At 47.0% G+C, this 25,463-nt stretch overlaps 1 protein-coding gene across 1 annotated transcript; it reads left to right on the forward strand.

Moving 5' to 3' along the window:
* The first annotated feature begins 17,751 nt into the window (after window positions 1–17,751).
* LOC142574723 (uncharacterized) lies at window positions 17,752–20,581 on the forward strand. The gene is made up of 4 exons (XM_075683748.1): window positions 17,752–18,283; window positions 18,354–18,534; window positions 19,608–19,851; window positions 20,570–20,581. Exons 1-4 carry the CDS (start codon window positions 18,190–18,192, stop codon window positions 20,579–20,581), a joined length of 531 nt encoding a protein of 176 aa, XP_075539863.1. The 5' UTR covers window positions 17,752–18,189.
* The last annotated feature ends 4,882 nt before the right edge of the window (window positions 20,582–25,463 follow it).

Consider the following 25,463-nt stretch of genomic DNA (forward strand, 5'->3'; position numbering starts at 1 on the left):
AACAAAGGTCGACGGTGTCGGCCGTCGGTGAGCCTCGAACGAAAGGACTTCACTCACGGGGATCCGTTTCGAAACTGGATTATCTACAAAAGACACATCGAAGAAAGGAGAAAGGAAAGAGAGAAGAAACACAATGTCCACGTTCTCTACTGGCCGCACCGACGCCTTCGTCCCTGTCGGGGGCACTGGCGTCTCACACTCAGTAGGTGGTTCGCCGAAAATCCCGTGGAACGGATCAGCTTGGGAGGAGGCGCCGGGTGGGACGTGGTGCAGTGGGGCCCCCTTGTCTGTTCGCCGGCACCCTCTTCCTCTTGCATCGTCGGGCCCCTAACCACGGGTGCAACAATGTTTGTCGGTCGTTTGCGACTTTCAACAACATGTGTTTTAGAGTTCGAGAGGTGCATCCAAGCTTGTCATATGGGCTCCTGGTAGGTATGTCTGTACAGTGTAAATAGATCTCAGGAAGTACATTGGATGGTGTGTAATGTTTCAGTGTGCAAAAGCATCTAAGTTGCTTTGCGACTTAAAATTTGTGGAAACACTGCGCTAACGTAGTGGTTATGGTGTTGCGCTACTGAGCTCGACCTCGCGGGTTCAATCCCGGTGGAGGCGGCTGCATTTCAGTGGAGGTAAAATGCAAAGTGCGCTTGTGTACTCAGATTTAGGTGCACCATACACAATCATTGGTAGTCAAAATATTCCGGAGTCATTGCCGCGTCACCTGATTTTCTGTACTGCCTATTTAAAATAACGTTTACTTTTCAAATACCAAAAAATATGAAGGTGCCTGCTGCGATTTCGTATGAGAATCACCTCCCCGCAATCCTGCTGTTCCTGGTTTGGCTAGAAACCAGATATGACGGGAGATGAGAGGTATTCATTGCGCCTGGATAGGTCTAGTGGGCATATATAAAGATGTCCCGAGGCGCTCCTGCTTGATCTCTGCGATTTCTGCAGGCTTGCAGTATTCCATAGGTGTTCATTCACCAGGTCGTTGGCCCTCGCCGGATCACATGGTGTACAGAATTATTTTCTCGTATGGTCAAGTTAGAATTCGAGAGCTATCTTCTGTGAAGGTTGTGTGTATGTCGTAGTTTACCATATTTAATTTTTTACACAATTTTTTTCAATTGCGTTTTACCCGCTTAGAATGTTCGTGATGATGAAGTTATGTTCCAATACCAAGGTTTTCGCTCGAAGATGGCTAGTTTTTGGCTACCCCGCAGATCTTCCAGACCAGGCTCTCCTAAGCGAGCTGAAGTTTTTTGGCAGGATCCAAAAGGATCATCGAAGAGTGCGTGCCGGGGTATTCTGGAATTGGTACAGGGAACCGGTGCATCCGTATGCAGATTACGCGGCGTAGGTGAGCGGGTTGTTTATTTCTAGTACGAGGGACTCGTTTGCTTGTGCCGTAGGTGTAACTTCGAAGGTCACCACGCTATGTATGAGTCCGCCCATTACCTAAAACTCGGTAACATGAAAGTAATGTTTCCATCGATGGTGTTAAGCAACATGTGTGTATTTGGTAACTGAGGCTTTCATTGCTTTTAATGTTCAGCTTTGTAGAAAGAATGGATATGTTGTTCGATGCCTTGAACGGCGTGATGTGATGTTTGTGAGTTCGAGTACTGCTGATCCCTTCTACGTGGTCCCCTCCCGGAATGTTTGGATAGGATACGGTGCGGATCCTAAACTTGGTAACATGAAAGTAATGTTTCCATCGATGGTGTTAAGCAACATGTGTATTTGGTAACTCAGGCTTTCATTGCTTTTAATGTTCAGCTTTGTAGAAAGAATGGATATGTTGTTCGATGCCTTGAACAGCGTGATGTGATGTTTGTGAGTTCGAGTACTGCTGATCCCTTCTACGTCGTCCCTTCCCGGAATGTTTGGATAGGATACGGTGCGGATTCTTGTGGACTCCAACCCGCTGTTCATCAATTTGGTAAGGTGCCCTGGTGGCTTTTTCTTTTCCTGTGTTTTTTCCAGTGTTTAGCTGAGGTTTTTAGATTCCTACTTTGCTGTAGCGTTAGCTTAACTTCCGCTAGGCGCAGGCGCCACGTGTTTATCACCGCGATGGTGGTCCCTTCGCGGCTTTGTCCGCTCACCTTCTTTGGTCGTGTTCCGAAAGGCACGACCAATGTCGACGTTTGTAAGGCGTTTGCGCAGCGCTTCAAGTTGAACGATTTAAAGTCACTGCAGGATTTCGGCGCGGGCCATTTCAAAGTCACGTTTAAGAGTAAGGCTGCGGTTGATCGCTTCTCAGCTGATCCCGCCTTCAAGGATCGAGATGTCGAGGTTCGATTTGAATATCGAGGAGTTCGTGTGAAGATGCTCAGGATTTTTGGCTACCCTGCGGATCTTCCAGACCAGGCTCTTGTTTCGAGCTAGAGGTCTTTGGAAAGGTCCACGGGAACTACGAAGAGTGCGTGCCCGGGTTCCCTGCCATTGGCACAGGGAACCGGCGCATTCGGACAGAGATGGCGCGGCCAGTTCCTAACCTTCTTCGTGTAGGTGAGCGTGTCGTCCAGTGCGAGTACGAGGGAGTCGTTAGGTTGTGCCGTATGTGTAACCCGGCAGGTCACCACGCGACCGTGTGCGACAAGCCGAAGTGCGCGTGCTGCGAGCAATTCGGCCACCAGGCCTGCGACGCGGCTTGTCGACGATGTGACGGAGACCACGCGGTCGCTGCGTGTAGTGTCCGCACCTACTCGTCAGTAACAGCGAGGCCAGACCAGCAGGAACCTGCAGTTGATGACGCGGTTGCTTTGCCGGCAGCTAGCACGGTAGCTGCCTCGCAGGACGAGGACAGTCTGGCTTCATTGAGCGTGGTCGGCGCCAGCGAATGCGGCAATGATTCCGTGGAAGCCACCGCGGTCGCTCTCCCGTCTGTGACGGCAACGTGCGAGGGGGTTGACGCGAACGTCGTTCCCGCCTCCGCGGCTGTTAGCGGCCTCTGGCGGGTCGGAGCCGCTGACTGCCACGACCGGCGCTGTTCGTCGGTCAAGCAATAAGCGTGAAAAACAGCGCGGTCACCGCGGTGGCTCTGCTTCCAGGGAGGCGGCCGCGGAGCATGCGTCGAGCTCGGATGACGGTGGGTCCCAGGGCTCGGAGCCTGGCGCTCCTCAATCTAAGCGCATTGCCATGGAACCTTCAGATTCTGATAATGAGGTCCCTTCGGACACGGAGGATTCCACTCTTTGTCGGCACTGCGAAGGGGTTCGGTGCGACTGCTCCGAACTATCACAGATCCTACAATTCTACTAGTGAGGGGTCTCCAAGTTCGGAGTCTCTCATAAGTAGTTCTAGCTTATATGTCTTCAGCGGCTAGTGTTAAATTAATACTAGCCTGCGCTTTAGCTTTTTCTTGTTTCTATTGATTTAACTAGCTTTCTGCTAAATTTTCTCTCCCTTAATATGGTTCCTTCTCTTACTATAGCTACTTTCAATTGTTGAGGTTTGTCCCAAGCTTATAAACAGTTCGAGGTTGTCAACTTCGCTAAATCCAAAATGGTAGATATTCTCGAACGCCAAGAAACTTATATCCATTGGCTAGGCCTGATCAGCCACTTCGACAGGATTTTTCGCACCAGGTCTTTCTAGAGTTATGGCAGGTCGGGCAACCGGGGTACGGCTATCCTTTTGATGCCGAATTCCGACGGCCTTGTTATTCGTCATGCCAGGGATGCCGAGGGCCGTATCTCGTCGGTGGATCTTGATTGTCGCATTCGAATTGGTAATGTCTATGTTCCAATCCGGTCTAGAGATCAGTTTTTAGCTACATTAGAACCCTATTGGGTAGGTCCCACTCGACTAAATCTTGTAGGCGACTTCAACTGTGTGTTAGAACAGGTTGATCGCGTCTCACGTAGAGGGACTCCAAAATTTTAAGATAAGCGTGGAAATGCTGTACTGCGAGAGCTCGTCGACGGGCTGGGACTGGTTGATGCTTGGCGCGTGCTTGACCCTGGACAGTAAAGAATGACTTGGACAGGGAGAGGCCTGCAGAGCCGCATCGATCGTTTTTACATCTCGTCGTCACTGGCGTCCAGTATGCATTCTTCTTGGTTGATTCCTTCTGCTCTTAGCGACCACGGCTTCCTAATTCTTCAGTTCGCCGATTCTAGCATAGTATCGCAAGAAAAGAGACCATGGCACTTAAATCCACGTCTCCTAAAAGACAGGCAGGCGACTGCACAGGTATCACCCATTCCCTTTCGATCGCTTCACATAAACCGAATCGAAGTTGCACAGAATGGCATGACGTGAAGGTCAGAGTGCTTCAGGTCTTGGGGCAAGCGTCAAGCGCGCGAGGAGATTAAAATCGTCTCCGACGCGATCCTCCTGCTCTCGAAGCCCCTGTCCGGCGGGCCTGGTGTTGCCCCCGCGCTGGCCTCACTCCGAAAGAAACTTCGGATCCTCTTGCAGCGACGCTGGGATGGCTTGAGCGCCACAACCCGAGCAGAGCTGTGGGAGATGGAAGCGTGGTGCAGCAGAAACTTCCTACGTAGGCATCTTTCAAGGCAGAACACAAGTCTCTCTTCCCTAGTAGATCCAAGTAATGGTAGCATAGTCGATTCACCAGATGGAGTTCTTGCACTGGCGAGGCAGTTTTACATGACCTTGTATGCCGAACCAGTTGCCTCTCCAGCTGTCTTTCCTTTTGATTCACCAGATGAGCCGCCGCAAGTATGTGACTCAGCCATAGATGAGGACGAGCTATTTTCGGCTTTGAAGTCTATGAAGCGTAATCGCAGTCCAGGATCCGATGGTCTGACAGTCAAATTTTATGTTAAATTTTGGACACTGTTAGGGAAGCCGTTCACATCGTTGGTGAACAGGCTACTCAGTGAAGGGACTCAGCGTCTCAACCACAGGGGCTAATGACTCCTTTCTAAGGACGAGTCGAGGAGCTCCGATCTTAGAGCATGGTGTCCAATCACGCTTCTGAACTGCCATTATAAGCTCATAGCAAAGTGCCTGTGTATGCGACTCACGCCAGTACTCAACACTGGATTGGGTCCATACCAGGCATGCTGTGTCCGGGGGCGCTCCGCTCAGCTTCACGGTTTAGCAGTGAGGGACTTCTCCTGTGGGCAAATACCAGGAAGCTTCCAGGTATTTTTTGCTCCTTCGATCAGGAGAAGGCTTTCGACATCATTAGCAATAGGCACCTTTTCCGTGTTCCGAAAGAGGCTGGATTTAGTGTCGGTTTACCACAGATGGTTGAAGCTTTCTCTTCTCGACTGACTGCTGCTGTTCTCATACGGGACCGCGTCTCGGAGGCGTTCATTGTGGCACGTGGTGTACAACGGGGGGCCCTCTCTCACCTGCCCTCTACGTACTCGCTTTTGAACCGCTTCTGCAGAGGTTGTCATGTGACAGCAGAATTGGCAGGGTCCTCCTCCCACCAGGTTCCCCTCCGTTTGCTCTCTTTGTCTATGCTTATCACCTGTCCATTGTCGTTCCGGACGACGCATCAGCTTGAATCGTCTTCGATGTCATTGGCGGTTACTGCGAGGCAAGCGGTGCAAAGTTGAATAGATCGAAAAGTGCAGCCATGTACGGGAACTCCACTCCGTCCAATCCGCAGCCCGTTCATAGTCTCCCCGTGAAAACGCGGTTGCGCATTCTAGGTTTCCATTTCGAACCAGATGGGGCTTTCTCCTAAGAACTGGCAGCAGACTAAGGAGAAGCTTGAAACCACGATTCAGGAATTCAGCGCGTTGTCATGCCCATTAACTGCGCGATCGAGAATTCTTCGCTCACTTCTGTTTTCCTTCCTAACGTATGCGACGTGTGTCTCCTGTTCCAACCCGAACCAAGCTTATCTTGCAGAGGGACCTCTTTCGCTTCCACCGAAGGGCCAACTCGTTGTGTAGCTCGGCAGATGCTCAAGTTGCCCAAGGATAAGGGAGGACTTGGAATTCCCGACCTGGGCATCGTGGCACTTTACGTCAGGTGGACCCAGGTCGCTCTTCACTCGGATATGCTCTTGACTCGAGGCGTTACTTCCTTTTTTCTTGGCACCTGACTCCGCTTGTTTTCATAGAGCGCATTTTCCAACTGCGTGCCTCGCTCAGGTTCACCGTCCACCATTTATGCGACGGCTGGCAATTCTCTGGTATGCCTCCGCAAGGTTCACCCCGGCATCGACGTAGTTTCTACTCCAATCCAACAACTAGTCGATATCCTCACCCCAGGTCTCCGCCGCATTGCCAAAGGTACGATCTGTCCATCCACAGGTCAACCTGGAAGCTCATTACGGCCGCTTTCCTCGATTCTAGGCGAGCTACGTTCATATATCGCCTGGGGCGAAGGTACCTGCCGTTGAGTTACAGGCCCTTCACTGCCGACCCGGCTCGTAGAGTGTGCGCTTTTTGTGGCGGTCATGAGAATTCGGTTCATATCTTTATGCAGTGTTTTGCTTCCTGCACCTCTTCTCCAAAGGATTGCTACTCTCTTTAAACTCCCAGGTGGTCCATATCAGATTGTTCGACTTTTGCCCCCTTTGCCTAAACAGGCGATCAACCAGTTCGTGCTTCTTCTCGTCGAGTGATCATACCAAGTTTTGTTGGCACGCTGTGATGCTGTTTTCAGGGGATGGGCGCAGGGCCTTCACGAAGTACTTGCGAAAGCACGGAAGGAGGTCTAGTTCCATTTCACCCGGAAGCGGCATCGCTTGGGCGACAAGAAGTTTCTCGAAGTGTGGGCTCGTCCTGCCGTGATTTTTGATGAATTAGGTGGAAAGCTGTCTATTAAGTTATGATGCATGCTCCTAAGGTCATTCGACTAGGCCTTATGTACCAGTCGATCCACGGTGTTTTATTTGGCTCAGTGGAACTCAGATCCGGAACAGGGCGCGGCGCACCCTCGTAAGGTCGCACTGCAGCGCGGATGGCTTGGGTGGTCTCCATGGTTGTATGCCTTGAGCTATTTTGTGTGAAGGCAGTCCGGGGGTCAGTCAGGCTTGTGTCCTGTAAGACCGACATGGCTGTTTGCGTGTTGAGTGCAGTAACTCAGTTGTGCTTCACCACAGCAGCCCCCGTGTCCAGGAGGGACCATTCGCCTGAGATTATTCATGTATTTGATCCTTTGAAAATTCCTTAAGAGGCCCAGCTGCAACGTGAGCCGCCCCCCCCCCCCAACAAAATTTCTGGCTACGCCACTGGTAACCAGGTACTGGCAACATGCACCAGCGCGTTGGCAGTCTCGTGTGCTGGCGACCAGCAAAATTTCGCGCCCTGCCAGGATTTCGTTATTACGTTTGCTTTCTCATTAGTTATTTCTTTATTAGTTCGCGGTTTTTCTTTAGTGTTCACTCCGGTTTGCACACATGGACAGGCTACGGCGACACGATACAAGTGGCAACGACCATCACCATCAGGCAGCTGCTTTGCCCCGGCAGCGCCTGTGGCATCAGCATCAGTGGCGTGGTAACATTTCGGCCCGCGCGGTTGGGTTGATTGGCTGCGATACACATAACGCACCTGTTCCTCTTGACAGCCACGGCTCCCATTAATTACTAGGTGAGTGATAAAACAGCAGATTTTTTGCTCAAATACATGTCTAAAGCCTCAAGGGTATACTGGCTGCGGGTATCTTTGATGGTGGCTGCAGGCATACTCAGCGAGCAGTCGAAGCGGAAACGCAAACCCATCCGACGAATCTTGAAACAAAGACGTCAGTTGAGCGAATATTTCACTCTGGTGCAAGAAATGCGTTGTCAAGACGACCAGTACTTCGAGTACAAACGGATGTCTATCAAAAGGTAAATACGCATTTTGCAGTTTTTTTTTTTTTTACGTGCGCTTGCATTGTGTGCGTGTGCTTATTTGGTCGCGTCAATTCGGGGTATCGCAATAAATGCTACAAAGGAACGTACCCATATGTTGGTGAGCCACTCAGTATTGAAGCATTCGTTATATTCCAGGGTCTCTCTTCTACATTTTCATGCTGATTTATCGATGCTTGCTGCACATGTAAATGACTCCGAGGCTTGCACGAAACATCAACATTTGATGAAAGAACAGGGGCTAGTGTGCGCTTAAGTAGTACTTCATTTGTAGTCCGTTACTCCGTAACTGTAAATAAATGACAGGCATCATACTGACCCTCTTCTGGCCACCGCATGTTTTTATCGGGCGACTTTCATTATGTAGTACTTCAATATCTCGTAAACACAGGTTTGACCGTTTTCTGGCGCTGGTGGAGCCGCTACTACGGCCAAAAAGAGTCACCTGCAACACATTGTCAGCCGGCGAAAAACGGTCATTCACGTTGAGGTAGGTTTTTCTTTAGTGTTCACTCCGGTTTGCACACATGGACAGGCTACGGCGACACGATACAAGTGGCAACGACCATCACCATCAGGCAGCTGCTTTGCCCCGGCAGCGCCTGTGGCATCAGCATCAGTGGCGTGGTAACATTTCGGCCCGCGCGGTTGGGTTGATTGGCTGCGATACACATAACGCACCTGTTCCTCTTGACAGCCACGGCTCCCATTAATTACCAGGTGAGTGATAAAACAGCAGATTTTTTGCTCAAATACATGTCTAAAGCCTCTAGGGTAGACTGGCTGCGGGTATCTTTGATGGTGGCTGCAGGCATACTCAGCGAGCAGTCGAAGCGGAAACGCAAACCCATCCGACGAATCTTGAAACAAAGACGTCAGTTGAGCGAATATTTCACTCTGGTGCAAGAAATGCGTTGTCAAGACGACCAGTACTTCGAGTACAAACGGATGTCTATCAAAAGGTAAATACGCATTTTGCAGTTTTTTTTTTTTACGTGCGCTTGCATTGTGTGCGTGTGCTTATTTGGTCGCGTCAATTCGGGGTATCGCAATAAATGCTACAAAGGAACGTACCCATATGTTGGTGAGCCACTCAGTATTGAAGCATTCGTTATATTCCAGGGTCTCTCTTCTACATTTTCATGCTGATTTATCGATGCTTGCTGCACATGTAAATGACTCCGAGGCTTGCACGAAACATCAACATTTGATGAAAGAACAGGGGCTAGTGTGCGCTTAAGTAGTACTTCATTTGTAGTCCGTTACTCCGTAACTGTAAATAAATGACAGGCATCATACTGACCCTCTTCTGGCCACCGCATGTTTTTATCGGGCGACTTTCATTATGTAGTACTTCAATATCTCGTAAACACAGGTTTGACCGTTTTCTGGCGCTGGTGGAGCCGCTACTACGGCCAAAAAGAGTCACCTGCAACACATTGTCAGCCGGCGAAAAACGGTCATTCACGTTGAGGTAGGTTTCCTATGATACTTATACAACGAATCGTACGCGGCGCGAATTCAAAATTTATTGACTGGCATGTTTCCTTTCGCCGCATTTTGTCGTCGTCTTTGATTAAAGGCGGTTTAACGTGTTTCGTAATTGAGGATATTGATGATATAATATTGGCACATGCTGTCACATTGCTATGCTTCAAACTCTGTTTGGGGACCTTCGAGAGAAATGACTGTTTGGGTGAAAAAGGTAGAATTTTTTTCTCTGGGCATAAAAACCCTAGATGAAAAAATTACAACTCAGTGTCAGAGGCAGAGGTTTAGTCTACCAGTTCATTCGATTTTAAACTTTAATAGCATTATTGTAATTCCATATCGTTTTCATGCTATGTAATGCTTATTCCAATGCACCGCACATGTCACAACTTTCATTACAAGAAGTGCGTGTAAACACAAATCAGGAGGAAATTATTCAGAATGAGATGCTTACACTAGGGAAGGAAAGCAAGTGGAAAATAAGGGGCGGGGGCCCAGATAACTATGACATGTGTTAATACATTTACGGATTTTGTGGCACTAGGGCTACAATAGCACAAACCCATTTTTGAGGCAGCCTAAGAAGCAGTTGCATATCAGCTAACATCAAATTACAGCGTTTTAGTTGTGCTTTATTAAGAGAAGTGTACTCACTGGCACTATGTTTATTGGTTAGCATTCAGTGCCGTACAAGTCTATCAACCTATCACCACATACTAAGGGTAAATTCCAGACGTGCAGGCATATTTTTCACTTTGCAAACAAATGGGACGAATTTATTCCCCGAAATGCAGCACTATTAGGTGAACCATGCGCCACATAGGTTGGTGCCGCATTCATGTGGCACATTAATTTTCTCCAGTTTTTCTACAATCTTTCACGTGTTTTTTTTAATGTTCCTTCCCTAAGAATACAACGTTGGCCTGAGTTATTATAATAAATAGAATCTGGCCTGTATAACTATCATTTGGGAAAAATCTGAGCGCTGTGCTTTCCCTATTTTATGGATGTTTGGGCTGACACGTTGACAGAAATTGGCCCTTTTCGTTAATTACAATGGTACCAATGATCTTAGATATATATGTGCAGTATTGTTTCATAGTTCCGTTTTTCTTGTATGTCTTGGAATCACAGCAAGTGAACTACCACATCTTTCAGAGTTGGCACAGAATGCTTCGTTCACCCTGCGTTTAGAAACATTTTTTAGCAGCTATTCTTTAGAAAAAATTAGTACGACTTTGGGCTCATTTTCCCGAGGCATTAATTCCCTTGATTAAATTTCTCTGCAACTCTTTAGACTGTCAACTTCCCATGGCAAGATGTCTGATTGCAGAAATTAAACTCACACCCATCTACTGCAACATTTCGAAGGTGATGCTCCAACTTATTTTATAAGGAACACAAAAGATAAGGTTGTTATTGAATTCACTAACAACGAGTTATTAAAATGTGTAAATATCCGAAACTTTAGGATAAAGACTAGAATATTGTATTCAATTTGGTGTTCACATAGAATACTCATTATTCGTAAATATGAATATTTTTCAAACAGTTATTTGAATAAAAATCAACTGTGCTCGGCAAAGTTTTACCTATGTGAACTACTAATTTGTTTGAAATGCTCCATTTGTACTGTTTATAGCCAAGGCATCAACGTGTAATGTAAAATATGCTTACCGACATTATTGGCACTAGGATGTGAACTTAGTTCTGTCGTCATAGTTGTTAAGTGGTCAAAAACTACTCAAAAGTATTTTATTCTATTCACTCCAGCCACTAATATAATTTGCGTTCTGTTAAATCTCACAAACCACTGTTTTCACACCCCTCAGCAGAATAAAACAATTGGAAACATCTTTCCTGCACCCTGCTTTGCAGGTATATTTAGTTAGCTATGCTAATACTATCAAGGAACACTTTTCAAATAATTGCAAGCTCATGAGGATAAATTTTAGCTTTTCCATGCTTTTCTCTTGTGGCATTCCTTGAATGCTGTGGCCTACACTTTCTGTAGCTACAGGGTAACAGCTTTAGTTGCTTCTTGTAATTGCAAATGGTGTGCAGTTTAGTGCTCGCTTTGCAGTCTCTTGGATATTTCTCCCTTCTGCCATTCTTTTTTTTTACAGGTATCTTGCTCATGGCTCCACCATGTCGATCATCGCTAAGTCTTACCGCATCTCTGACGCCACAGCCACCCTAGTAATAAAGCAAACCTACCAGGCCTTACGCCAGGTTCTGGAGCCTATGTTTCTAGCCATGCCAACTACAGCGCAGTGGAAGGAGACAGCCACGGATTTTGAGGCACTGTGGCAATTCCCTAATTACATTGGCGCAGTTGATGGGAAGCATGTTTATATAGAAGCTACAGTGCACTCAGGTTCCATTTTTCATAACTACAAAAGGCGTTTTAGCATAATCCTCCTGGCTGTGTGTGATGCCAGGTATCGCTTTACGATGGTGGACATTGGCGAGTGTGGACCGCCTGGGGATGCAAGCCTATTTGTTGAATGCCAACTAGGAATGAAGCTGAAAGCCGGACTGCTCAATATTCCCCCAGAAAGCAAGGTACCAGGTTCTTCAGTGAACTTGCCTCACGTGTTTGTTGGTGATGAGGCGTTTCCTTTAATGGAAAACCTTACGCGGATGTTCCCTAGTTCCAGCCTTGATGCTGAGCGCAGGGTATCTAACTACAGGTTGAGTCGAGCTAGGCGCACCATCGAAAACACCTTTGGTATTCTTGCAAACAGATGGAGAATTCTCCGTCAAGATATCCAAGCGGCTGTAGAAACTGTAGACCACATTGTGTGGGCTACAGTACTTCTACACAACTACCATAGGACTCTTGATTTGGAAGGCTCCGATAGCTTTAAGTACTGTTCCGACAGTGATGTCGAAAGAATTGGTCCGAACGGTCAGTTAATTCCTGGCAGGTGGAGATCAGATGCTCCGTGTACTGGAGGTCTGCCAAAGAACATCCAATTTTCTGGAAGTCACAATCACACTGCCCGAGTGAAAGCAGTGCGAGAAGCCTTCAAAGCGCGCTTTCAGTCTTCTGAGGGACGTTTGCCATGGCAAGAGAAGGTGCTGCATGTAGGCTTGTGAAAGTGTGCAGCCTTCCAACTGTGCTTCCAATTGCTAATACTCAAGTGTGCGTTGCGAGCTGTCTGTCGAAGCGCGGAACCTGTCTCGTATTCCGGTAACCACAGGCAAGCAGGGCATTTCGGCAGATGCCTGAAGGCATAAACTCAAGCTGATGAAGGAACTTTAGCGTAGACGTACGTGAGCGACCTTATCGTCTGCACGGTCCAGCCACTTGTTGGCGCTGCGCTTAACCAAGAACAAGAACAACGTGTTGATGATTGCACTGCTGCGAAAAATTTAAACCAGCAGCAAAGAAGAATACATTTCGTTACTGCTACAATGTATGATTGAGCTCTGTGCCACCAGGTGGCTGCACCATGCAGACCATTAACATTTGCGCTTCTGCTCATCCCGTTAAACGGCACAGTAAAGCGGCCAGACGCTGTCCCTTGCCCAAATACCGGACTCGCGAAACGCTAATGCGTTAGTAATCTTCTGGTGTAAAGTGACGGCCGCAAAGGCGCAAATCTTGGCGCCGATTGATAGCGCCCGTCCGATGACCAGCAGCCAGTTCACACGTCTGCGGCCTTGCAGAAGGACACGATATCGCAGCTTGACATATTGCCAGTCGCTACGTTTACAGTCCACAACGCAACAAAGTCGAATCATAGTGCTCCCGAAAAGACAGACCGACTCTGACCGCGAAGCTCTCGTCAAAATGGTGTACATCGTAACACAAGCAGACGACGCTTGCTGTGTGCCGGAAGTGCTTAAGTGTAGTGAGAACTTGTTCTTGTGCATTCTCTTTATGTTACTTTATTTTTTATAGAAACAAAGTAACTAACATTCCAACTATTACGAACATTGTTTGTTCGCCATAAAGGTGGAAAAATTATTGACGACACGCCCTGGGCAGCCAATCGGATAGCTTGCCCTAATGACGTCATATGGGTGATTTACCTCATTTGGGTAGGGGCGGCTGAAAATTCCGCCTAACAATGTGCTGCGATCGGCAGCGATGTACATTTTTAAACCCTTGTCATAAATTACACGCTTCACGCGGAGCACTTAGATGCGTGAATTAATGATCAGAAGGACCTACTCTAACGACTCCGTACGTTTGTACAAATTCGTCAAAATTCTGACTGACTAAGAGTCTGACTAAGAGTGGACGACCGTGTACATATATATCTTGCACTTATGTGCATTTTATTGAGGTTCGGAAGGCTGGTTGGGCCCCTGCCTCCCCCCATTCTTCCCGGAAACATGAGAATTCTCCGCCTATGCTTGGAAGTTTGCTTTTTGTGCCAATAGTTAAAGTTGAGTGTCGTTGCAGGCTTCCCCCTCCACATCCGACGGTTTCTTCGTTCCGATTTAGCCTGCACACCTGGTACAGACGGTACATTGCTCCCACTTGGACCAAGCGAGCATGAATTCCTATCACAATTTTTTTTGTCTTCTCCCGCACCCCTCGACGTGGAGAGACACGGGAAAGTGCACGTTTCCGAGCCGGAAAAAAAATATGTTCCTATCGCTTCAAGTAGCGCTCCGACAGCTCTCTCTTCTCTACAGCACAAATTATTCAGCTTTGTCCTTCTCCAGACCCTTGCCCTAGTTTCGGGCACAACTCGTTCTAGTATTTACACCCCGGGCACGATTTCTCCCAGGCGTCAAGCGTACAGGTCGCGTGTGTAACTCATCGCACGAATTAAGTTTGACAGGCGAGTTCTCTTCCACTAAAAGACCGTTCAATATCCCCGATTGAACGTAGAAAGCTTTTCTGCAGCTCGAGGCCACGTGCGTTGCACGGGTTGGTCATCTTTAGCCAGCGCAACAAAGGCTGCTAGTTGGGTCGCCGTGCGGGGCGCGGAGTTGCGGTAAGCGACGAGACAGCTTTTTTTTTTTTTTAGGCGAAGGTTTCTTTGCCTCTTCCTTAAGACTTTCCAACTGCTGCTGTCTAGCACACGCGATGAACTTGTTTGAACCCCACCGTGTCGAATTCGCACAATACCCCCTGGAGCCCCCTGGCCGTCGTCGCTTTAGCCTCGTGACAGCTGTAATTATCCGTCGCCCCCCTCAAATGCTCTGCTGAAACTGCAGCGCTTCCCTTTCTACTAACATGCGAGTCCAGACAGAGGGGACCTAGATGGAACTGTAAAGAGGAGGGAGAAGAGGCCGTCCCGACACCCTGTAGAGAGAATTTAAGTCCGTCTGGCTGTTCCCCCCCTCCCCTCCCCCCTGAGCTACGTCACGCATAAGAGGCCCACTTAAAAGTTCCGTGCAGACTGCTAGGAAGCTACGAGCGACGCACCTGTTCAAAACGAGGCGCGGAAGAACGAGTGGGCGACGACGGCGATAACAATTCTATTAGTTCCGGCTAGTTCCGGGAACCGTGCCGCTCCTTGGATAGTTTCGGGGTTAGAAAAGTCCTGGCATGCTGCGACGTGCTTCCGAGCGCACTTTTTTCTGGACGTGAACAGTGCATGTAGGCTCTGCGCATGCGTCACGATTGCGGTTGTCTCCGGCAATCCTTCGTTGCCGTGGAATGTGGCTTGCGTTCATGCCAGGAAATGCCTAATAAGTGCTACATACCCAATATGCCGAGCAATTATAAATCGGGGTCAAATATGTCTTCATGCTTCCGCAAAATCAATGACAGAATATTGTATGCCGATGCTAAGACAAAGAAGACAAAAGCTGAAACTCCGCGGAATAAGGCAGCTGTTTAATTGTAAATAGTTCCGCGAATGATTTGTATCTCCATTGCTAAACTCATTTGAGGTGTTGTAAATATGTGGACTGTGGCACTGTACGTAAAAATGCCTCGAAAGTGAAATTATTCGTTTAAAGCCTAATCTAGACTGGAATAAATACATGTATCCCGAATGTAAAGGACACACCAGTGAAGTCATGAGATACGTGTTATGGCGCAGTGATAACCTTTAGTTGAATAACTTTTGTGGCCGCTCGTACGGCAAGCTCTTTGACGGCAACGATAAATCAAGGCAAAAAATCTATTCTGAGGAAGAGGGCAGCACTGTGACTTTTTAATGTAAGCCATGCTCCCCGTCATCACGTACCCGGAATTCGTTCTCAATCCTAAGGCTGAACCATTTCATTTTTTATGGACCGGCTTTTTGATAATGTAGCACGTAAATACTTTTGCTATGTGATAAAATAATCCTGGAACACCCTCTGTGCTCTGCGGGCCTTCTTCGCACCTATGCCTAAAAAGAAAACTGCGCTCGGGTCAACGTTGTACGTGAGTGCGCGATCCCTTCATTTAACCCGAATCCGCGAGCACGCCGCCGGCCTCCCCTCCGTGACGTCACTCGCCGAGCGCTCAGGCCTTGTCTAGGTGGTGTTTGCAGTACCCATACAAGGAGGCTAAGGGGTGACGTGAGAAGGCACGGAAACCCTACTAGTATAGGACATCGGGGAAACTGAATAAGCTTAAGTTCTTGGTACGGTACTGTACGTTACTGCTATTTCTGAAAAACAAGCACCATGCAAATATGTGAAGCGGACAAATTACGCAGGGCGTGCAGAAAAGCAGAGCCGCACTAATTAAACAGCCCCCCAGGGTCCAGGCGACACTACGGACGCGGTCGACCGTCAAATCAGCACTTCTGTGCCCGCCGCGGTAGCTCTGCGGCTATGGCACTGCTAGAGGTCGTGGATTTGAGCCCGACTGCGGCAGCCGCATTTCTACGAGGGCAAAATAGGAAACGCAAGTGAATTTACAATATGGGGCACGTTAAAGAACATCACGGTGTCATAATTATTCCGGAGTCCGCCACTACGGCCTGCCTCATAATCCGATTATGGTTTTGCCACGTGCAGACCCATAATCCAATTCAAGTATGATACTTCTGCCACGATGCGATGTACCATGTGAAGCAATGTCAAGGCTCAACCCTCTCGGGGATCATGAAATATGGCGCACTACCACACCTCAAGCAAACTGCTCTCCCTGACTGTTCTTTGTACTAGGCACACAAACAGCAGTGGGGCGCACAAGGTAACGTTTAACATCAACTCAAAACTCTCGTGGTTAAACTAAACGCTGAAGAAATTAAGCTTTCCCCTTCATCATCACCGCTAATTATCGTCAAGCAAAGCAATTAGCACAGAAACTTTCGCTTACATCGATTCCCATAGTGCGTGGAATCTGCATAATCTTTTTATTTCCTCTCTCGTCTTGTAAATTTTAAAATGGTAATTACTTCTCTTTTACGACGGTACCAAGCGGAAGTTGTGACTACAAGGTTTCAAATTGTTAAACAGCGGATCATTGTTTCTTTTGTTTACATTTTGCCATTCTTCTAAAACTGCTTAATTCTTTTTCCTACCCTACTATAATCCTGATACCGGGATTGCAGTATCAATAAATAAATAATTGTCATCACGAGCTCTACGCAGAACAGTTGTTTTTTTTTTTTGCCTCTTGTGCTACGATGTAGATACTTTTCGTGACGCTTAAAGATTACCTCCGAATCGGGAAACGTCGCTTGTGCGCGTGCCTCGTGTTTTAGCGCTAAGATTACAGACGACCCGGTGGGCAGAGAACCGCTTTAGGTCGCCGAGTGTTTCGTAAACATCGTGCCCTGCTGCCGTCGTATATTATAAATGCTTAGCTTGCACTGCTACCAACATTTACACACGACATGAATCGCTACTAGGCGCCACTATGCACTTTCTTCCTGGAAAAAAGGAGCTGGGGTGAGACTCAAGTAGACAGTATGAAGCATACGCGTAAAAAAAAAAAGATTCAAAATATCGGCGAACTTTCCCATTTTGACGAATCCTCCGCGCCGACTCCAACAGCAGCCATTTCTGCAGGTCCAGTCAGCGACGCTTGTTTCTTGAGAGTCATATGACGACAGAACATGCACACGCACGCACCACGGAACATCGTCTGAGGCTATGGCCTGACCGTCGCTGCGGTCGACAACGAGTGGCGCTGCTGCTGCACCCTGAAGCCAATCAGCGACGGAGCGAAGGAAAGAAGGCATCTCTCCCCCATTCCCATTGTGCGCCCTCCTCCTTGTAGTTCAGCAAGTTTACTCACCGTCTGCGAGGAGTGAATGCCATTTCGAACAAATGACATTTGTTGCGATTAATGTCAATATCAAAGCGCGCTGTCACACGGCGAAAACTAATGTGACTTGAAAATGATGACAATGACGATAGTAAAAAAAAAGACACGCCTCAAACCTACTTTTGTCCAATAATTATTTTCCAATATGCTAAATTTCACTAGAATATGTGATCGTTACTTTCAAACCGTAGCGTTCGATCACTAACTTGTCGACATTGCCAACGAAATAGAGTCGAGCCAAGCCAAGCCAAAGCTAAGGCAAGCAACAGGGCGAAGAGAACGATAGGCGCGTCCGCTACATCTGCTAAAGTGGTACGAGAAGGGCAGTTGCATGTCATCGTCGTTCTGATGTGCATGCGGGATTCTAAAGGCTCAACCAGACGTACGCGCTCCAATGCGCCCGCACGCGCCGCACCACGCCTGGGCGCGTACGGCGTCAGGCGCGGAGGCTGTTTCGCGTGTAGGCGCGCGGCGGCGTGGAGACCTACAACCGCTAGAATTTTTGCGCCCGCGCCGGAAGCTGCCGCTCGCGTCAGTAGCATGATGCACCTCACATGACCACGGCGAGCCAACGTCACTTCCGAACGACTCTTCGCGCGACGTTCAGGCAAGCCCGGGCAAGCTGCGTCAGTACCTTCTTGTTGGCTGTGCGTGTTGAAACTTTAATGAAACTAATAATGAAACTTTAATAGCCGAAGTGCACTGTCGCCAACCATTGTGGATGGCCTCTCATAAACAGCATAAGGACCGCAACCTCAAAGCAGCACTTTGGAATGAAGTGACGGCCTCCGTCCTGCCAGATATCAACATCCAAGGTAAGCACGAGATTTTGCAGCTTCCACGTGAATAATCGTTTACTAAGCAGTCTTGCATTTCTCTGTGCAGTGGGACTGGACTTGGTGCAGAAGAGATGGAAGTCGCTCCGTGATAAGTTTCGGCGCATCTTCAACGGCCGCATCAAGACACAAAAGAGCGGCGCCGGCGCCGACGATGTCGAGTCGGTCGACACAGCATGGCCCTATTTTGAGCTGTTGCTGTTATTAAAAGACACCATGGTGACGAGACCGTAAGCTTGACATTATTGTTGTTGCGAACATTTTGCTGGCCAAAGGAAATCCATCTTGATTACTTCTATGTCAGTGAGATGAGGTGCTTGTTTCTTCCGAATGGGCAATTAACCTCATCGTAGAGCGAGATAGTAAGCCTTTTACCGGCTAATAATTTTGAGATATACTTGGCTAAGCCCACTGCCATGAACGATGGTAATGGGCATTTAAATGTAAAAAATTTCAGAGTGCAATAAGTGGTTTTTGCGGTGGAGGCGCGTACAAAGGAAGGGGGGCCATCCTGTGCTTGGGTATGCACCAGCCGTTCGAGTGGTGCAGCCAGGAATTACGAGGGGAACAGGGTCCGGCAATTAATCAGGGTAGGGGAGTGGTGGGGAGGGGCTTGTGCTGGGTGTTGCTACATCCGTATCTTTTGGCTATGCTGATACCCACGCCTGCTCACCAAAGTAAACAAAATGAGGGGGAAAATTGGCAATTCAACGTTTATGCAAGCAAGCTGTAATATACAGGTGGCCTTCATTGTAAATACCACATGCCTAGGCTGTGAATTATATAGTTTTCGGAGTTATCACAGTGCAATTTCACTTGTGAACAACTAATGGCAAGGGTTTTCACATCTCCATGTTATAGCATGTGGTGCCGCTTCCATCGTAGTCATTACCTTAAATCATGAATATGATGTGCATGGCTGTTTTATGTATGCTTGCCAAATTACTGACATATATATATATAAGTTACTTCTAGTATGGCATTTTTACTGCGATTAGACACTTTACAAGGAATATATATTTTCTTTTACAGATACACTGACATGCACGAAAATATTTTGATGCACCTTTACTTATATTTTTCTTTTGCATTTCTCTCTTTTGCACAATGCATGGTAATATGGATCACATTAGTGAATGACAACTTTAACATTATGAAAGTGGTAGTATTGTTCATAAGTTTTACAGTGTGTGAAGCTATAACAATGAAGAGCAAGAAAAACACTGAAATGGTTTCACTTTGTTTTATTGCAATGTTACAAAACGTCGCTACATAGAAAACATGCACTTTTTCTTATGTGCAGCACTTCAGGCAATTATGTAGTGCCTGCAAGCCCGAGAGAGGCGAGCCAGCAGCTGGACAGCAGTGAGCCACTTGGCGCGAACCAGCAGCACAGTAGTGCAGAAAAACTTTTAATGGGCATTGCCCAATTTGAAGACCAGGATTTGGATGAACAATCAGATTTTTCTGATCTGTCAGCCTTGGTATCAGCGTCCCAGGTCTCGTCAGCCTCGACGTCATCCCCAGCGCCAGCCTCGACGTCTACGGCACAAGGAGCCGCTGCCGCTAGCCAAAGACTGCAAAAAAAAAAAAAGAGAAGGCCAAGTGAAGACGCCCTCGTGACTGAAATGGGCGAACTGTCCAAGACCCTCAAGGCTTGCCCTTTAGAGGATGAGTACTATCATACGGCTATGAATATAGGAAAATTCTTAAAGAAAGTGCCAGAGGAACGGCAACTAGACTTCCAGATTGAGTTGCTGCAACTAATAAAAAAAATATTCAGAGTGATGAAGGGTCTGTTGCACTTAACATGAAAAATGTTTTACTGGTCTTCACCAAGAATTCTAGCATGTAAGAGCATCACAGAAATGTCTTGAAAAGACAAGGCTTGTTTTCTAGCCCCCCAGGAGATGGCACTATTTTGATATCCTCTCAGCGTTGTGCTCATACTGTCTGTGGTAACAACGCAGTTTCGTTGCATGGTTCCCTTTAACGTTCGATTGCCGTATACTATTTCGCCTTGAATGGCGCCAATTAACAATGCTGTTAAGTGCAGCAGAAAGGCAGTGAAGTTCATGGGCAAATGTCGCAAGACATGTTTCACTTTCATGTTATGAGTGATTCCTATGAAAGAAGGATTAACAGTGTTTCTACAATGCTACAATTACATTTAAGCATTGACAGCCATGCTAAGAGCAAGTAGTATTTTATCAGAAGTTTTCAATGCATTTGCTAGCGTGCGCACCTCTCGTTCCCCCTTAACAGATAGCAGGCTAGCGGACTTGCTTCAGGCTACATTCGCTGATTTTCCTCAGTTAAATCTTCCTCTCACTGTGAAGCGAACATGTTGTACAGACACAGCCCAAAGTGTGGGATATCTATATAAGCATTCTTAAAAGTGAAGTACCGTGGGAGGCAATTGTTTTGAAGGACAATAAGCAATGTTTCTGCATGTATATACTGGTTTTCCTGCATACAAGTAACAAAACAAATAATTCACCATAATTGATCACAGGTTCTAAAATAAGTATACCTTGTCCAGCCATCTAGAGTTAATGCAAAATGAAAGGCCACTGAAAGCAGGAGCTTTGATGTCAGGTGCGAGCGCTTATTGAATTTAAGCACAGCTCTCTCAAAATGAATTGCCTGTGCTATGCCTAGGCTCCAGGTTAATTTTGAGCACCTGGGGTTCCTTAATGGCCACCCAGCGCACAGTGCACCGGTTTTGCATTTTGCAGCCGAGAGGCAATCTCACGCACTTAAGGCTTAGCAGAGCAACACAAAAGCCACTCCACCACCATGACGGGTAGTACCTTTAACTATAGAAACAGAATAAGAAGTCATTTCCATTTCATGATTGGCAGTGAGCTTCTAGAATGTTTGCAAGAATACCTGAAGAATCTGATCATGAAAAGTTACAGAAGAATAAAAATGCGTTAAGGCCCATATGGCAGGCATTACCAAATCATGACTGCCAGGTTACTGCTACCAATGAAACAAGAGTGTGAAAACATTGAATACTAGTGGTACTAATACAAGGGATACAAACTTGGAGGTTCATAAACCAGCGTGACTTGATGTGAAGGACCGTCCAACGAGCGATGGAACGAAAAGTTAGGTCTAATGTTAAGAGGAAGGCAGGCGGTGGGGTCGCTATACGAGTTGACATTAAAGGAAGAATTGGAGCTGGGCAGGCTATGCAATGTGTAGAACATACAGTCAGCAGTCTATGAAAGTTACAGTGTGTGTGCCAAGGGGAACACAGTCAAGGATGACAGAAAATTAGGGGTGTGATGATGTTAGGAAATGTGAATACAAAGCCTGAAATCAGCTAGCACAAGACAGGAGTAATTAAGGATGCCCAGAGAGGGGTTCGTCCTGTAGTGGACATAAAAAATGGCTGATGATGATGATTCTCATTTAGCAATGATGCACTGTGGCAGCGATTTTCAGCACAAAGGCAAGAGGACGTGAGGAGACTGTAGTAGGAAAATGATTGGACGTCAGTTATACATTCTTAGCAGTGTACTGGAGATATGCATACACCTGCTCATGTTTATCACCATACCATTTGCTTAGAGGATAAAATATGCTTTTCAGAATTACTTGAACATCACCATGTCCAAGTGGATCCATACAAATGTTTAATTTCTGTTCTAATCTTTGTAATAGATTCCCGAGTTATTTCTGTCACTCTAAAGATATGTACAACCTTTGTGGCAAATATTATCCCCAGACAATCAGCCTATCCTGCTTGCATATTCCCATCAAGATTGCAATGTTACATTGACAATGCACATGTTGTTCATGACCTGGAAGTACTAGGTACCCAGCGTTAAAGGAGGTGTACGTAACACACAGAAGCATTGTTGTTACGTGACAAGTGAAGGGGCACTAGCTCTTTTTTAAAGCTTAACACAACAGAGCCTGCAGGTGTGATGTAAATCTAACGAATAGATTTCTTTACTGTGAACCCATAAACTGTGACATGAGGCTTTAGCCTTGTAACTTTCATAGCTCGCCATCACTGAATTGTTAGATGTGTCTGCTCCCGTAGCCGCTTGACAACTGCTTCTTTGGACACCCCAGGGAGATTCCATTGCCAAGGAACCTCCCCAGCACTGCTACAAAAGTATGCTGCGAAAAGGTTCCTGGCAGCTGCCGCATTACCAAGGTAGTTCCTGCAATGTGTTGCCTTTATCGGGAAGAAGTGGGGTTCCGAGTTGTTTCCTGATGCTTGTTGGACACCTTGTCGCCACTGTCCTGCGACGAGGTTACCAAAGCTGTCCTCTGTATCGGTGAACTTGTGTGACTGGGTTGTGGACAGTGAGAAAATTGTGCAGAATACAAGCAGCCTTGATAACGAAGTCCACATTCTTCGGTTTCAAGTGGATGGTACGTAGCAGAATTCTCCATCTGGCCGCCGTTATCCCAAATGCGTTCTCTGCACAGCGCCTGGGGGAAAATTGAAACACCTTGAATGCCAATTTTAAAGAATACAAATACAGTTGATGACCGCCACAACAAATACCGCTACAACGAATAATTCTTAATTCCCCGTCAGTATTTCATAGAAATTAATGGCCTAAGCTTCTCTGCACAATGAGTCATTTTTGGGGAATGTTTCCGCTTCAACGAAATTTTAACGGTCAAAATCGAAACCGAAACAATTGTTATTGGCAAAAGAGAACTGATTCAGGTGAAGAAATCCCGTGATTGTAGTTTCACCATTGTGGTATCAATTATCAGTTCAGCACATGCCTATGACGTAGGACTGTCAATGCTATAGAAGCAGAGGTGCTCTCGAATAAAGCACATTCGTTCCTGCCCTGGCTTCCTGCGTCGTGGTCTTTCCTTGGCCACAACAGAACAATTGGTGACAATGATGGGATGATGCTACGATTCTGAACCAAGCACCGGCGCAGCTGTTGCGGCGCAACGGACGGCTGGGCCACCATCCGAAGGCAAACATTTAAAAATGGCAATCCCTGTAGCTTCGCAACGTTTCGGAAGCATGCCAGAGTTTAACCCAAGAAGCGAGGATATGAAGTCGTATTTCGAGAGGTTTGAAAATTTTGTGGCACTTAACGTGGTTCAGGAGACAAAGAAGTTGAGGTTGTTCTTGAGCGTAATAGGCAGCACAGTGCACAGAGAGCTGAAGAAAATTTTAGTTCCCGACAGCCCTACTGACAAGACCTTCTCGGAAATAGTGTACTAGAACAACACTTCAGCCCAGAGTATTCAGTAATAGTCGAGCATTGCAAGTTCAACAAGCACACGCAGCAGGAAGGAGAATGCTTCGAAGACTTCATGACGGAGCTTAAAGGTCTGGAGCGTAATTGAGAGTTCAAGGCGTTTCTGAATGATGCCTTGAGGGATCGACTAGTGGTAGGATTACGCGACCAAGAGACTCGAAGGATATTGTTCGCAACAGAAGACTTAACCTTTGAAAAGGCATGAAAGATTGCGCTCGAAAAAGAACTTGCTGCAAGGCAAACAAAGGAGCTGCATTGCCAGGCTGAACGCTCGACTGACATAAATGTGGTAAACGAGGGAAAGCGGAAACGAAAGCCAGGCCGTTGGGGCGTAAAAAAAGAAGGGGGCACAAGCAGACTGTTTGTTAAAGCTGCGGGAAAGGGCACAATTCAGACAGGTGCTGCTACCGCAACGCGAAGTGCCGTTCATGTGCAAAGACTGGGCACCTGCAAACAATCCGTCGAGAGCGAAAAAGTCGTCCAGTGAACTATGCTGAAGCGACGGACGAAGAAGCGGATGATTCCGAGACATTTCACGTGTTACTATGCGCATGAGATGGAAAACGAGGCTACAAAGTTTCCGTGCAGATTGAAGGGAAGCCAGTTTCTATGCTTTTGGATACGGGTGCAGCTGTCCCGTTGATGCCTGAAAGTGTTTTCAGAGAATGGTTTCCGCGGACTGAATGCAAGCCAAGGTCAGTTTTGAAAACGTATACAGGTGAGCCTGTAAAGCTGCAAGGGAAGGCGACCGTAACCGTTGAGCATAATGGCTGCGTAACTGAGCTTCCATTGCATATAGCAGAGGACCAGGGTAAGGCTATGCCTACACTTCTAGGCCAGGATTGGCTAGAAAAGTTGCAACTTGACTGGAAAACAGTCAGTGGTGCCACAGAAAACGCTGGTGTCAATTCTCTGCGCGAAATATTTCTGGAAGTTTTCCGCACAACACCGGGCGGGAGTAGTTTCGAATTTCTAAGCCAAAATATCCACAGAACCAAACTGTACGCCTGTGTGTTGCAAAGCCAGGTCTATGCCTTTGGCTACTAAAGAAATAGTCAGCGAAGAACTTCGGAAGCTAGAAAGTCAAGGCGTCTTAAGAAAAGGTACCACCAGCAAGTGGGTGACTCCCATTGTACTGGTTTCGAAGCGTGGCTACAAAGTAACAATCAATCAAGTGCTAATGACCGATTGTTACCCGCTCCCGCTTCCTGAGGATTTATACTCGATGCTAGCCGGTGGTAAGGTATGTTGTGTGCTGGATTTGTCCTCTGCGTACCAGCAAGTGCCTCTTAGTGAAGGTTCTAAGCCACTGCTCACGATAAATATACATCAAGGCTTGTACAAAATTCAAAGGCTTCCATTTGGAATTGCGAGCACACCAGCTATATTTCAGGCCATGATGGATAGAGTTCTACAAGGAATTCCCAATGTCGGGTGCTACATAGACGACATCATCATCAACGGTAACAGCGCAGAAGATTTCTACACAACTACCACAAGCGTTCTCAAGAGACTTAGCGAGCACAACATAACACTGAAAGAGGAAAGGTGCAAGTTTTTTCGTGATTCAGTAGTCTGCCAAGGCTACAAGGTTTTGAAAGAGGGCATCGATCCCACCGCTGAAAAGATAAAAGCAGTACGAGATGCCTCAGAGCCCAGCAACATCAAAGTGAGGGCTTACTTGGGTCTTCTAAACTTCTACGGCAAGTTTTTGCGGCATTTGGCAACTGTGGTAGCCCCTCTTTATCAGCTTCTTCAAAAAGATCACAAGTTTAAATGGATGCAACAGTGCAAGAAGGCCTTCGAAACAACTAAGTAAATGATTCTCAACAGTGAAGTATTAGCCTTCTAAGACGTCACAAAGCCACTCAGACTTAGTTACGATTCTTCCGCTTACGGCTTGG

Source organism: Dermacentor variabilis, chromosome 3 (assembly GCF_050947875.1).
Source record: "Dermacentor variabilis isolate Ectoservices chromosome 3, ASM5094787v1, whole genome shotgun sequence".
Lineage (NCBI taxonomy): Eukaryota > Metazoa > Arthropoda > Arachnida > Ixodida > Ixodidae > Dermacentor > Dermacentor variabilis.

What these genes read in the sequence shown, in the direction of transcription:
- LOC142574723 (XM_075683748.1), top strand. Translation starts at nt 18,190, where the DNA reads ATGGCCTCTCATAAACAGCATAAGGACCGCAACCTCAAAGCAGCACTT. An exon ending in GCCAGATATCAACATCCAAG is followed by an intron (nt 18,284 to 18,353) that starts GTAAGCACGAGA and finishes TTCTCTGTGCAG; the next exon opens with TGGGACTGGACTTGGTGCAG. An exon ending in GACACCATGGTGACGAGACC is followed by an intron (nt 18,535 to 19,607) that starts GTAAGCTTGACA and finishes TCTTATGTGCAG; the next exon opens with CACTTCAGGCAATTATGTAG.